A 12,270-nucleotide genomic window follows, 5' to 3' on the forward strand; every position below is an offset into this window, starting at 1 on the left:
AATGGTTGCTATTGTTATACACTTTGAGCCTTAGATCTAATGATATCATTCATTACATGAGCCTGCATACGTATTATGTCATTACACTAGTGACCACTTTTGTATATGTGTCGGGGTTAATGTGAGGTCGATCGATATTCGTTCCTCAATCTTGTCTTGATTATGTTTCTGTTATTTTTACGTACATGTTATAGATGTGATCTGTTTTTATCACAGTTTTTTATTTCTGTTTATTGGTTTTTTGGAAAACGAAATGCATGTTTGAATGTTTTGAGCGTAAACAATATCATTAGAATCCTTCAGACCTTTTATAATTTTTTATTATTATGTTATAATTTTCAGTCCCTTTAAAAATAAAGAAAATTTAAATTGTAATGATATAATAGGGTATAGACGATGTGTTAATTCCAAGTACCTACCGCAAGCGGGTATCTGACCTCCACTTCAGATAAGTATACCATAAAAGTAGTTTATCAAAGAGGGCAGATTTTGTTCCCATGAAAATAAAAAAGATTTTTTCTTTCTTTATTATAGTAGATACATCAGTATGATGATGATTTAAGATGAGCCAGGAAAAAAAAAAAAACAAAAAATGAATACGTAGTTAGTAAAATTATTCCGAGTTAGGTAGGTATTTTTGTTTGGTCACATGAATTATAATTTGTTGTCATTTTCCGTGCTGTGTCTGCATTGAGTCATAAAAGCTTTATGACGGACACGTTTGATAGCTTTTAGTCATGGTGTATTCGTTCTTTGTTATAATAATAAGAAATTAAGGTTTTTAAAAAATATATATATATATATATATATATATATATATATATATATATATATATATATATATATATTGTAGCAAAAAATATTTATAAATATAATTGTAATAATAATAAATGTAATGATTCATTATGTAGTATTTTGTCCGCGGCTTTTCTCGCATGGAATTATATAATATAAAGTATCTTATTATTATATTATGATCCGTCTGTGTACTATACTTCATTATAATCAACTGTTCCAGCGTTGATACAGTAGCAAACGTCTAGTTATCGGACATTATTATAAAATTTTTCGTTTATAATATTCGAAAAAAAAAAGTATATCTATTTTTTATTTTCTTTTATTATTTTTTTTTTCATTTTAAAATACATTCTTTCGTTAACATAAAATAAAAGGAATGTGTAAAATACATCGATGTAACTTTATTTAAAACTTATATTAAAATATTTGATCAACGTGATAGTATTTATATCTTCCTCTTTTAGAGAGGGAATTAGGCCTAAGCTTTGGGACATTAATACGTTATTATGATTGTATTGATGGTAGTATTTATGAGTTTTTATATAGGTTCTTAGTAAGTTGTTAACTAACTACTTTTCTTTCATTAGGATCAACAATCTTGCTTCACATGTTGATCCAACGGAAATATTGTTTCTACATTTTCTGAATTTCAAATTTTTAGGTGACAAACATTTTGTTAGTCTGTCGTGACGTATTCCAAAAGAATTAACCACAATGCTTTCCAGGGGAACCGCGCGTAGGTCCACTTGATAGGGTATATCATTGGAAATGGGGCTGTTAGACCTCATTACTAACAGTCCCTTTCTTTTCTCTTTAGTTAGATACTCTTTTGTTCAACGGGTTTAAGTCGTAATTATTAGCATTCTGTATATCGACTAACACGTCTTATAATAATAGGTGAGGTTGTTTTTTTACAAATATTTTTATTTTTCCTTTCAGTTTACATAGCTTTACGTCTCATGCAAGCAGTGACAGCTCGCTTAATCGGCGTTTGCTTACGGTATTTGGACAACTCAAAATTGGACTCATTACCGCCGCCACCGCCACTCACACAGCGCGACATGAAGACTGTATCCTGTGCCACCAAGAACTCGCGTAGGGTCATGGAAGATCGACACGTCGAAGTAGGCAATTTGGAAGCATTGTTCGGTATTGATGTAAGTGGGACATATTTATTTATTTAAATTTTAATGTTCAGTGTAATTGTATGTATATTTAGCGGTCTTAACACCAGATGGTGATCTCTACCAGTTGATTATTGGGCAAACAGAGAAATAGGTAGACGGTGCTCAGGAATTAAGGAAACATGAAGTAATTCTTATCATATATATACATCTATATATATAAGGAACAGGTTGATAAAAATTGAAACAGTGAATTTATATCATTATTCTAAACTGAAAATCAGTGGAAATTTTTACCAAAAATCTTAAATTTTATCTTGATTTGTTTTTAGTTTTTAATTTGAAATCATGTAGTCTAATTTCCATCAGTTTCCATCTAATTCAGACTATTTATCTGAATCAGCTGTTTTCATTTTGGCTAATCTGCTCTGGCTCTTCCGCCCTATATATACATATAATAAATAAATAAATAAAACATTACTACATCTAATATTTCTGCATTAGAAGAATAAATAAAACATTCTATAACTTATACAAAAACGCATAACTATAGTCTTTAAGTGTTGTAGTTAATATTCTGACTCAGTTCCCCTACCTAGCTAAAATGAAAAATGAATCCATCGATAGTTACGTTTTCCCTGCCCTATGCATAATATATGTAGAACAAGTGAACTGCGTCCGGTGTCTTGTTCCGTGTGATAAAGAAACTGTATCTATAGATAGATACGACGCTTGTCATAAGGGCGTGGGAGGGGTGGTGCAGTCTTTTGTATTATAAGTTTAGGGACCTTTAATAAACAATAAATACACGTAACAAGGGTGGACTCGGAAAAATCACGGCAATTTTTAATATATTTGGAAAAATATAAAATCGAGATTTTAGAGCGATAGTGTGGTATGTGCAGTGTGTAGATATTGATAATATTATATAACACTTTTTGCTGTTCAATCTATTTCAAATTATATATTTATTTTAATAACTGTACCTATAGCAATCAAATGTACATTATTACCTTCCTCCCTACCACATGATTGTGCGAGTAGGCACCTCATTCTACAATTGCTAGTAATAATACACTCATCGGTCGGTTTTCCTGATACGTTTAGGACGATACTATGCGGGTCGTAAAAGGTGATTCATAATACACGTCTATTAGTAGATAATAATTAATGAGCGTAATTTTCATTATTTATGCATTATTAACATATGTTATGAACTTTGCCTGGTACCTATAATAAGTACTGATCAATCAATCTTGTTGTTATTGATTTTATTTTAATTTTGACAGTTTGGTTATTTTAATTAATTTTATAAAAAATATTACAATACTATACATTGTGATATGGTAAAGTAATAAATGGAATTATGAAATGAAATTATGCTGTTTAGATATTTACTATATTTACAAAAAGACTTATTCATAATTATATAAAAGTCGGGCTTTGAAATAAAAATAGAAGAGAATAAAAATACTTAAAAAAGAACGATTAAACTTTGATCGTTTTATCGTATATAACGGTAGGGATTACGAATAACGAAACGTCACTTTTAGTATAATACTAAGGGTCTTCGGAAATAAATTTTGTGGTGGACTCATTCCTGTTCCTATTCGTCGGTCGGCTATTTGATTTTTTGACGGTGTAATATAGAGGCGTATTATGTGTATGTTGCAGTCGACAGAGCGAACGAGTTTCTACGCGGTGTACGATGGACACGCGGGATCAGCCGCGGCAACGTATTGCGCGGCGCATCTCCACCAGTACCTGGTGGAGAGCCCGCACTTCCGCGGTGATCTCGGCCGTGCCATTCGAGACGCCTTCCTCAGGACCGACGCGGAGTTCGTCAGGAAATGTAACCAAGAGGTATCTACACTATTTCCTTTTTTTCTTTTACGTATTTTAATGCGGATCCGCAAAAACAGGGATTTTAGTTGTTACAAAATCAATATGAGATCAACATGGGAGTAAAAGAAGAAAAGTATAAAAAAAAATGTTCGAAATATATAGAGATTTCATGTAATATACACGCGAATTACGAGTCTTAAGTAGGAAATTCTTAATTCGCCTGTATACTTTACATGCGAATTAACAATAAACTTCCTTCGGAAGTCAGACCAAGTTCTGGCTTATTGAATGAAACTAGTACTTACCCATAACATACATGTCCTTCTAAAAAAGGTGCTTCTATCAATAAATACCGTTTCTTGTGATCTCTTTACTCTTATATATTAACGGAAAATCTAAAAACAAATCCATTACACGTTTAACTTATGGAATAAAGTATTTTTTGTGTAAATAGGCAGGTATAACACTAGGTACATCATTCATTGCAGCGTGCATGCGGCGGCAGCACAGCGGTGGCGGTGGCTGTGCGAGCGCGGCAACTTATCGCGGCCTGGGCGGGAGACTCGCTGGCGCTGCTCGCTAAACGGATGCGGCTTATGCAGCTCGTGCGACCACACAAACCTGGCCGAGAGGTTACTAACCTCTTTAATTGGAAATTATTAAGAAGTTGGATAGCATTAGTATAAAGTGTATGAGTGATTTTCAGAGCTACCATGTGTTATCACTCTTTGTGTCACACGTGAAAAAAATTAAATAAACGCGCGCGTAAATTATTGTGAATCGTAAAATATAAAATAATAAGTGTATTCGTCCGGTCCTCGTTATTAAGTTATAAAAAAATAAACTATAAGTAAAAGTAAAGTTTGTAAAATTCGTCTGGTAGAGGTCAGTTTATACTATAATACTTTGTTTATTTTCATTCCACCACTTGTCATCAATTTAGTAAGTCATTTTGTTATATAAATCAAATGTAACTGCTAGCAAAATTTGTGCATTCGTTTTGCATTGACAAGGGGCTAGTTTTTACTTTTATATTATAGATTGTCAATTTTGAGCGCAGCATTCCCCAATGAGTCTGTAAAGCAGTCCCAGCGGTAAGGTATAACGTCCGTCTGATAAACTATAGCAATAATTCGCGGACGTGACCTAGCCTCGACAGATGTTTCTTATTCACAAACCGGGTCCTTTGGTATACTTTACACCAATCATGATAAATTATGGTTATTTTTTTTTTTAATTATTTATAGGTATATGTATGCGTTATCTATCAGTCGACCGTTCTACTTTTTTTGTTTCAAAATCTTCGAGTTTCAATATATATCTCGATTTGAGGATGTAATATTAAGGCACTAATACAATTATTGGTGGGTTATGTGAAATACATTGTATTTGGTATAATTGAAGGGAGAGGGGGCGGTTCACTTCCTTCAACATCGTGTCCAAGACGAAAGATTCGATTAGTGGTTACCAACCTTTTCTGGAAATCTGTATACAATTATAGTATAGCAAGTATACGCCGCATTGTTTTGGGATTTTATTTTCTTTGAGATTCTGTAGTAATATGGTCTGTAGGAATTAGGTCACTCGCTATCTTTGTATTTCTATCCGACGACTAGTACACCTGATCTTATCGTATTGTTAATATAAACCTGTGTTCGATGTGTTGCCACGATTATTTCACTTCTATTGATAGACACTATATTCTGATAACGATCCATTGTTATGGCTATTTTGTGTAAGGAACTTGGGTTTATAACTTGACTGTTTAATCTTGATTATTTGTGGGTGTTTACTATATTATCTTTCTTTCTTTAATTAATTTGTGTTTAATTCTACTTATATACTTGGTTATCGGTTGATTTATCGGATATTTTTATGCAGATGGTTATATGAATCTTTATGGAATTAAAATATTGCTATCGATAAGGTTATTATGTTGGCTTAGTAGGTTAGTGTAGGATTTTGTTTAGTTTTCCTTCCCTGTGGCACTGGTAATTATATAGTTCGTTGGTATAGTCATAATCGTCATTTCCTTTAGTTAAAAATGAAGGTTGACACAGTATAGCTCTGCTCATTCCCCAAACTGAGTCTATTGATTTTATTTATTTCTTTGTTTTATTTTCAACTAAATATCTTTGGCCTATCTGTGAAAAGATATTTGCAGAACTTTTACGGTCCCTCGATGATCGTTATATAACATATTCAAATATTGTAAATTTCTACCCTTAAATATCAAAGAAAATAAAATCGGTACTACTTATTATCATTTTTATAAAAATCTATGTAGTACAGGTTTAAAAAAATATGACGTTATGCTATATGGAGAGACAGTTTGACAAATAAATTAGAACGACATGAAATGATAATGATAGGTCTTTGAGAATTCTGTAAAGTGAAATTGATTATGTATATTTAACTTATACATACCTTCAATAATTTTTATCATTATTAAAGCTAAGAATATAAGATGTGATTACTGTGTCATACGGTTTTTATAAATAGTTGTATATATTACCAATCTGTCAGTATATTCAATTTCAAGGAAAATTATTCTTAGTAAAGAGGTATTAAAGCTCAATTGCTAGCAGTATAGGATTTTATATCAGGTCAGTCTCCACACTGTTCGCCCTGAAAACCATTGTTGGTTAATTCTTTTTAAATTCGTCACGATGGGCCAACGGACCTACTTTCATCTTCACCTATCGTCTTTCAATGGTGTCATCTATTCCATTTAAAAAAATCTATCCAAGAGTTTAAGTGTGATTGGAGGGAGGGGTCTTGTAAAACGTTACGATGCGCTACAGGGGTGGGAGGGACAATTTGAATAATACGTTACGTAATATTGTTTTTAATAAAAAAAAAGAAGGGAATTGAAATCGCCTAAGTTGGCAACTCTTGTCGTTTATATTTTACGGGGAATCTCTCGATTGTATGTAAGTCATTTACTTTTTCGTTGTCAGTATTTGTTAGTGTTGAAACTTTAGATAAAAATGTTCACTTGAGTGTTAAGTAACGTTTAGAGAGAGAGAAGGGGAGGGCGGGTTAGTCAACAAAGGTATGTAGGGATTCGATCTTAATACGATTTAATCGAAAATCGATTTTTAGGATCAATATACTCGTATTGTTCTTAATATTTTACAGTACATATTATTACGATCAGGGCTGTTCTTGTTGGCAGTCTATGGGGGAGCCCTATTTGTTCAGCAGTGGACAGACAATGGCTATTATGATGAAGATGATATTTACGTAAACGATCAACTATCTAGACGTTTTGTTAGTCAGAATGCATTAATATCCTTACTATCGGCTTATATCGCCGTATGGTTCCGGCATAGAATGGGCCCACCCCTTCCTTTCCCGTGGGTGTCGTAAGAGGCGACTAAGAGAACTCGAGAGTATTACTATTTTAAAAATCTAGATAGGCACGTAGTCTAGCCTAGTGATAAAACATTACAAAAATTTACAATTCTATTTTTTTTAATCGGGCGACGTGCACATTTGCTATTTATTACTTGATAAAATCATATTAATTGGAGATAAGATTTATTGATTAGAAAGCATTTTTTGTGTCACAGTTTTTTTTAGATATTACCGGTGGATATTATCCTCTAAGCCTCTGGCCGTGTGGTCCCGTCATAGAATAAGCCACTCCTTTCTTTTCTGTGGCTGTCGTAAGAGGCGTCTAAAAGAACTTAATGATAGAAAGATGGGCAGCAGCGTCTCTCTTAAAACATCTCTAAAAGCCAAGCCAAGCTTGGCAACTACTGGCAAAATTCCCCTTATGGGGTAGGCTTCTGTCCACCAGTTGACAGTTAACGGCTGAAATGATGATAATTTTTGTTTATGCAACTTAGAATGACCAAACAAGCTGACGGCCCACTTGATGGAAATTGGTAACCGTCGCCTATAGACATGAGCAGTACCATGGAGATAACAGAATATACTGTACACCCAATGTGTTGCCATTCCTGAGGATTCAAATGTTATTCCTCTGTACCCTGTAAATTCTATGACGGTTGTCCTCTACAATGATTTTTGAAAATCAACTGCTATATAGATTTAATATTTACAGGATGAGAGAGATCGAATAGAGGCTGCAGGTGGGACGGTCATATACTGGGGCACGTGGAGAGTCAATGGGCAGCTAGCGGTCTCACGAGCAATTGGTAAGATAAATTACTTTATCTATATTGTAACATGTAATTGATATGTAACTTGTCTATACCTACGATATCGTTGAGCTGGACTACTTTCAATATTGATTCGAATAGATAATAATTATATTTACATAAAAATGCAAGTTTCATGTTGCTCATATGATGAATATGTTTTTATATTGTTTTTTATACAACTTAGAATGGCAAAAAACTGACGGTCCACCTGATGGAAAGTGGTAACCGTTGCCTATAGACATGAGCAGTACCATGGACATAACAGAATATACTATTTTGCCCATGATACCCCCCATGCGTGCCATTCCTGAGGACTCAGATGTTATTCCTCTGTACCCTGTAAATTCACGTCATATCCACCCTTCAAACCGAAACACAGCCATGAAAACATAACTGCTTCATGGTTGAAACACGTATGGGACAGAGGTACCTAAGCAAACGACTTGTACAAAGCCTCCTTTTGGTATATGTAAACCATATGGAAATATGTACATGTCATAATATTATCATTATATTTTCTTTAAGGTTAAATAAAAACATTATCAGGTGTCAAGTACTAAATAAATATTTTTCTTGTTGTTAGCTGACTGAATTGTTATATTGTTATGTATTATTACTGTTAAAATGTTGAGTCGATATATAACGTGATATACGTCGCGGGATGCAATTAACCCCTCGGTTTTCCTCGCGTGAATTAGGATAAAAAAAATCGTATGTTTTAGTCCAAGATAATTTTATAGCCTATCTGTATTATAACAACCCATGAGCATGGATCCTCACCGATAAGAGGAAGGTATTAGTCTACTGTTATCACCCTTACCAGGGGGTTAGGGTTTTATTTCGAATTGACTCTTCAAGTAGTCCAGCAGCAATGGGTAGTATTAATGGGTTCTGGAACTAATGAGTTGCTTGTTTTCTTTTTGTTTATTTTTATAATATATTTCTTTATAATTATTACTAAGTGAAAAGTTAATGATTTGAATGTTTCTATTTTTTTATCTATTATGATGTTCTGGCGATGAAAAGGACTGATGACACTTTCTATCCTTACTCTGTCATCACACTTGTCTAAATACTCAAATCTGGAGCAATGGCAGCTCAGTTGAGTAACACTTATCTGCGGCGCGAAAACCATAAAATGGAAATTCAATACTATAACTAAACTTTAATATAACTAAACCTTTTAAATTCATGTTTATCATCAAAATAAATATTTACTGATAAGTGACCTTCGACTCGGTAGATGGCGGTAGGTGAAAAAACAATGCATGCCGGGTCAGTTAGTACCTAGTATAAAAATATCGATAACAAAGCGAAAGAGGTCTCTTTGAATCGAAGCAATAGGCGTTCCATTGTTTCTGTCTACCCTAATGGGAGACAGGCGTGACAAATATATATGTATGTACAATGCCGTAAAGTGTTGACAAAAGTTATTGTTGTAGTATCCTTCTATTAGATGGCGTTGTAAACAATCACGGACAACAAGAAAATAAGTTTGACATAAGAACTCGTGCCACACGGTCTGACCGTTAATTCCAAGTTCGAATTCTTTTTTTTCGGAATGTGAAGTGGAAAAAAAACGCTTTCTCGGCCCTCTCTGAGCATGGACTTGAATTATTTCTCGGCAAATTTATGATCACAGTTTGGCAATTATTATACTGAAGCATTGTTAGGGACATAGCTGATACGAACTTTCCGGACCGTATGTACAAGTGTTGCAAGCGTTTTGCAATTATTATATGCCTAGCTGATGCGACAATCACTTACCGGATCCATTCTTTCAACCTTCTTGAAATCATAATTACAATAAAAAAAAAAAATTACGTCATATTGTGTAAAAGAGGTCTCGTATTCAATTCTCCGTTCAAATCTTATTGAAGGAGAATTTACATACTTTTCTCGGCTTTGAATGTTGTGCTTCCACATGTTTATTGGTATTGTTATCTAATTTCTTATTACCGCAGGGTATCCTAGTTGGAGGACTGGCGATTCATGTAGTTGTCTGATATTTATTATCTATTTAAAATAAAAAGAAATGCACATTGGCAAGTACATCTCTTCTAAGTAGCCTTCCAACAAATCAGAATTGAAACAATAAATTGAATTCATTGAAAATGTAGATCACATAATAATATCCCATTGGTTATAAATTGTCGTGTATCACGTTAGAAAAGTTATTTTTTATAGTAAAAATAAAGAGACTGACTTGTACTTTTTCTAGATTGCTCGATTAGTTTTGGATCCACCCGGTACCCTAAATCATGACTTTCAAAATACAATAACACGAGCGCGAGCCTGAAAATAAAAAGCACGCAAATCTGATTATTTTTACAATAATATGTAATATGTTATTTTTATTAAATATAATTCTTCAGTTTTTAATAATAAAGTTTTTTATCTTTATAAAATTCACGACAACAGATTGTTTAAATATTGTTTTTGCAAATTAAAAAAATAGTCTGTCGTTGTGAATGATGACATTAATTTGTCAAATTCAGTTTAGAGGTTGAGCGACGAGGTTGTCCGGAAAGTTTTATTAACAGTGTTTATAACAACAAAGTGTGATCCGTTGACTAAATTAAAATTCACGACAACAGATGAAGGAACCAACCGTCCACAAGTGGCTAAAACGATTCAGAGAGGGCCGAGAAAGAGTTCGATGTTCGGGGGATTGTCATCTATAATTCGTCCCTCCAGGCCAGACAGTTGATGGTAAGTATGCGAGTTCGTCCAGAATTGGCGCGAAATTAAAAAAATACCTCTCTTGTTGTCGTGAGTTTTTGAGTAAAAATTCCCGGTGACCGTTGCCCCGTGTGACTTCTTCTTGAATTGATGGCATTTGGGGGACATAAATGAGATAAAAAAAGTCAAATACAACCAGAGGACTTTAGAGGTTGAGCGTACAGTGGAAACGGCGTTGGCACAATGCATTATGTGATAAAATGATTTACCTGAATAATTGTAAAATAAAATTTTTAAAAAACTTTTTACGGGTTCGGACAAACCTCGTACATTAATGATGTGATAAAATCATAACTCGATGTTAGGGTTCGAAAGGTGGAGTCTGCAGGCGCCAACGTGTAGTTAATCGCTCGTTTTATTGTTATTGCGGTATGGTACAGCAGCGAGCGGAGCGGAGCGAGCGTGGAGTCGTGGAGGCACAATGGGCGCGATCATTAAGCGCGCGTGCCGGTCATTAAGCTGTTAGCTGACGCCCTGCAGCCCCTGTCGGCGTAGGGAGCATGAACTGCTATGTCATATTTGTGTCATCAATTTGTAGTGTAAAATAACGCTTTTGTGTTGTCGTTTGAAGATTCCCTCTGTAGGATTTCACCTTGGTTTCTTTCGGGGCTAGTGAATCTAAAAATCTAAACTATAATTTTTTACAATGTAGGTAGAAGTTTTTGCTAAAAAAATATAATAATATATAATTATTATAAAATAGAATAAAAGTTGTTGATTTATTTATTTATTACTAGCGGCCCGTCCCGGCGTCGCACGGGTGGACATGTTTACATTTAAAAAGTGGCCATTAAGGCTGCACACGCGACGGAACCTTAAAAATGGAGTAACTTTTCCCGTTTTCCCAACATTTCCCTTCACTGCTCTGCTCCTACTGATCGCAGTGTGATGAAAAGTATACTATAACCTGCCCAGGAGTATGAAGAATAATTGTACCAAGTTTTGTTAAAATCCGTCGAGTAGCTTTTGTTTCTATAACGAATATACAGACAGACAGTCAGACAGACAGCCAGACAAAAATTTTACTGATTGCATTTTTGGCATCAGTATCGATCACTAATCACCCTTTGATAGTTATTTTGGAAATATATTTTATGTACAGAATTGACCTGTCTACAGATTTATTATATGTATAGATAGATAGATTAATAAAACTTTATTCCTAGGTGTAGTAGTTTTGGTAGATGACAAATCTATTAAAATTTCAAATGTTCGTTACTAAATTACGCATAAATAACTAAAGAATAAAGATGTAATTATACGAATGAAGATAATATACACGTAAATTATACATAGCTGTCACGCCAATCATCTAAGATAAATACATAGGCACCCGCTATTCTTCATCGTGGGATAATTTGCTTCTAATACAGGTCACGGGTAATAGTGCTATAGCATTTCGTAATAGAAAATCGAAATGTTAATTTTCGACGTAATTAAAACATTTTATATGTATCTACATATATATGGTGTTGGTATAAAGAAAAGGGAATGCAAAATGAATCAGTATTTATGAAACTGAACAGTTTTTATCGAGGAGGGTCGAAATATGAAAGTAAGATTTGAACCTTCATACTAAATTGATCATT

At 33.9% G+C, this 12,270-nt stretch overlaps 1 protein-coding gene across 1 annotated transcript in view; it reads left to right on the top strand.

The window, feature by feature from the left end:
• The window catches only part of LOC113517356 (titin-like), a 103,739-nt gene that overhangs the window by 12,252 nt on the left and 79,217 nt on the right, over positions 1 to 12,270 (top strand). Inside the window, exons 3-6 of the mRNA XM_052901566.1 lie at positions 1,738 to 1,955; positions 3,597 to 3,785; positions 4,256 to 4,399; positions 7,840 to 7,933. Of these exons, the coding sequence (XP_052757526.1) occupies positions 1,738 to 1,955; positions 3,597 to 3,785; positions 4,256 to 4,399; positions 7,840 to 7,933 (645 nt within the window). The remainder of the gene's footprint in view (positions 1 to 1,737; positions 1,956 to 3,596; positions 3,786 to 4,255; positions 4,400 to 7,839; positions 7,934 to 12,270) is intronic.

This window comes from Galleria mellonella, unplaced genomic scaffold, assembly GCF_026898425.1.
Source record: "Galleria mellonella isolate WM207_F2 unplaced genomic scaffold, CSIRO_AGI_GalMel_v1 utg78, whole genome shotgun sequence".
NCBI classification, from domain to species: domain Eukaryota; kingdom Metazoa; phylum Arthropoda; class Insecta; order Lepidoptera; family Pyralidae; genus Galleria; species Galleria mellonella.